Source organism: Lipotes vexillifer, unplaced genomic scaffold, assembly GCF_000442215.2.
Source record: "Lipotes vexillifer unplaced genomic scaffold, Lipotes_vexillifer_v1.1 scaffold970, whole genome shotgun sequence".
In the NCBI taxonomy this organism is placed as follows: Eukaryota; Metazoa; Chordata; class Mammalia; order Artiodactyla; family Lipotidae; genus Lipotes; species Lipotes vexillifer.
Window position 1 is genome coordinate 602,772 of NW_006783115.1, and position 3,430 is coordinate 606,201.

General features: G+C 45.5%; 1 protein-coding gene across 1 annotated transcript in view; it reads left to right on the forward strand.

Moving 5' to 3' along the window:
* Positions 1 to 3,430, forward strand: part of VSIG10 (V-set and immunoglobulin domain containing 10) — a 29,409-nt gene that overhangs the window by 20,751 nt on the left and 5,228 nt on the right. The window contains exon 5 of the mRNA XM_007455847.1: positions 2,201 to 2,494. Within this exon, the coding sequence (XP_007455909.1) occupies positions 2,201 to 2,494 (294 nt within the window). The remainder of the gene's footprint in view (positions 1 to 2,200; positions 2,495 to 3,430) is intronic.

Sequence of the window (3,430 nt, forward strand, 5' to 3'; positions counted from 1 at the left end):
CTCTCTCTCTTTCTTCCTCCCTCCCTCCCCTTCCTTCCTTCTTTCTCTCTCTCTCTCTCCCTCCCTCCCTCCTTCCCTCTCTCTCTCTTTCTTTCTTTCCTTCAGCTGTGCCACGCAGTTTGTGGGATCTTAGTTTCCCAACCAGGGATTGAACCTGGGCCACCCGGCAGCGAAAGCACCAAGTCCTAACCACTGGATGGCCAGGGAACTCCCCAGATCTCTCTTTATATGGTGTGTAGCCCCTAAACTGAAGACGCCAACTCATCCTACGATAAGCTGCGGTGTTACTGTCATGGAGCCCCGCCCCAGCATGTGGTCTGCCTCTTGCAGATCTGTGAGGGCCCAGCAGCACCTGCCCTACCCCTGACGCAGTATCCCTTTAAGTGAAACTCGTTGAATTTTTATGTGCCACACTAGCTGGATGGTGACACTGCTGTCTGAGGGGTGAGTGCTGTGTCTGGCAAAAGTACATGATGTTTTGTTTGGGGTTCAGGGGAGGTGCACTGGGGGAATTGTTTGTTTTGCTTTTAATAAAGGAGGAGGGGGCCATTTATCAAACTTTGGTTTGGGACCCCCAAATACAGCCATACTGATGAGGCTTGTCACTGTGCTGGCTTTGTGACCCTAAAGGAAATTCTGGTTAACCATAAAGCGGGGAAGGAGTGATTTAGCAACATGGGGGGAATCTGACAGTTGATCCAAGAAGGAGTGTCCACAGGTGAGTTTTCTGAGCAAAACCAGGTTTGGGGTATTCTCTTCTGTTAACCTGACCTAGAGAGAGAGGCTTCTGGGTTGTTCCACCCCCACCCCCTTGCCCCTTCCCTTCCCCCTTCGCAGATGCCAGCAGTGAAACCCTAGTTTCTCTCTTGGAACAACTGCCAAGGGGAAGCGTGTAGTTTCACTCTCCAGGGCAGGAACCCAACATGCTGCTCTGTATCCCTCAGCTGCTGAAAATATGGAGTTCATAAATCCTCCCAAGATGAATTTGCTACCCTTCCCAAAAGGGTGTGCATTTTGGGAAAAGGCTTCTCTTGCAAAGGATACAAGTAGATCGCCATAGTAGACCTCATAGCTCCCTGTGTCCCACTTAAATCAGACCCCAAGGCCACAGGGACACCACATTCTGAGTTTTCTAGGACAAACCTGTGCTAGACAGAAGAATGGCCCCCAAAAGATGTCCACATCCTAATCCCGAGAACCTGTGATAATATTACCTTACATGGTAGAGGGACTTTGCATCTGTGATTAAGAATTTTGAGATGGGGAGAGTGTCCTGGGTTATCTGGGTGGGCCCAGTGTGATCCCAAGGGTCCTTATAAGAGGGAGGCAGGAGGGTCACATGCAGTAGTGAGAAGTGATGACAGATGCAAGAGGTAGGAGTAATTCAAGGAAGGGACTACAAGCCAAGGAATGCAGGTGGCTCCTTTCTAGAAGCTGAGAAAACAAGGAAATGGATTCTCACCTAGAGCCTCCAGAAGGGACCAGCTCTGCCAACACCTTGATTTTAGTTCTGCAAGATTATTTCGGACTTCTTACCTCCAGAACTATAAAAGGATAAATTTGTGTTGTTTTAACTGCTAAGTTTGTGCAATTTGTTATAGCAGCAACAGGAAACTAATACAGCTGCCTTCTGTCCCCTGGAACACCCTTGTCAGGCTGTGTGCCCATATCTTATCTGATCAGTATGGTTATTATACATAGAAGCTTACAGCATAAGAAGTAAGGAGATGTGGACCACAAAAGCATGACTCCTTGGGTTCCATTCTTACATAGAGTGACCAACTCATCTTGGTTTGCCTGGGACTTCACCAGTTTTAGCACTGAAAGCCCCCAGGTCCTGGGAACCCCCTCAGCCTTGAGCAAAGCAGGACATTTGTTCCCCCTAAATCCTAGCTGCTCACTTATTTAGTCATGTGACTTTGAGCAAGTTACTTAACTTTCTCTGTGCCACAGTTTCCTCATCTGCAAAATGGGGATAACAAGATTGTTGTGAGAATTATTAATTGGGTTAATAAGTAGGATGGTGCCTAGGCCATTGAATGTTAAGCAGATATTAGCTTTTATTATTATATGAGACCAGGTGCAGTACAGAAGTTCCTGGAGTTGCTTTGTTTGGAAGAAGTAATATTCTTGAAATTCTCAGACCACCGATTGAATCTCCTTCAACGTTTGTCTTTCTTTACCTTCTTCTGATGGTCAGGGAGCCCCTCCCTTCTCTCTGAGCCCATGAAGACTTGTTTCGTGGGAGGCAATGTGACGCTCACCTGCGAAGTGTCTGGAGCCTACCCCCCCGCCAAGATCCTGTGGCTGAGCAACCTCACCCAGCCGGAGGTCGTCATCCAGCCCAGCAGCCACCACCTCATCACCCAGAGTGGCCAGAGCTCCACCCTCACCATCCGCAACTGCTCCCAGAACCTGGACGAGGGCTACTATGTCTGCCGGGCTGAGAACCCCGTGGGGGTGAGGGAGGTGGACATCTGGTTGAGCGTGAAAGGTGAGTGAAGTGGCCCCGGACGAGGAGGAGGGCCGAGAGCATCAGAGGACCTGGCATCAGCATGGGGACAGCTTGGTGCCTCCCTACATGTGGGTCACTGCCATCTGGGAGAAGGCCTGTCTGCTTCCCTGTGGCTTGACAAGGTGGATGGGAAAATTATTGTCCAGTCCTAAATCTCTAACATTTGCATAGGGATAAAAAAGTTATTTAATATCTGTTATATCCTAAAGGAAAAAAATATATGTATATATTAAAATAAAATACATACATGTATAAAATATATATTATATATATATATATATAATGTAAGCTGAGAAACATAATAGCAAAATGAACACCCAGGAAACTAACATCCCACTTAAGATAGAGAACAGTGCCAACACTGCTGGAATTACCTGCAGAGAGTGTGACTAGTGTGGCCAGATTTAGACTGTGGCTAGTGTGGCCAGCTAAGAAAACAGGATGCTCACTTAAATTTGTATTTCAGAAAAACAAGTAATAATTTTTTTTTTAATGAACGTCCCCAGTATTGCTTGGGACATACTTATTCTAAAAAAGTTTTTCATTGTTTATCTGAAATCCAAATTTAAGTGAGCACACAGTATTTTATCTGGCAACCCTACCTGTAGGCCTGTTTCCAGGCTTATCCTGGGCCTTCTGAAAAAGGTGACCACTATCCTGAGTTTCATGTTTTATTTAAGAAAAAATATGCTGCATACGTACATATTTCTACATAATATATTGTTTGTTTTAGAGTTTTGGAAAATGGTTGTTACCATACAAGTGTAGTCTTTTGTAATTTGCCTTTTTTATCCCACATTTTGTTTCCAGAATTTATTCATGCTGATGTGTATAATTATACTTTGTACCTCTGTACTGCTGTATAATTTTCCATTGTATCACTACTCCACAACTAAGTTATTGATTTTCCTGCTG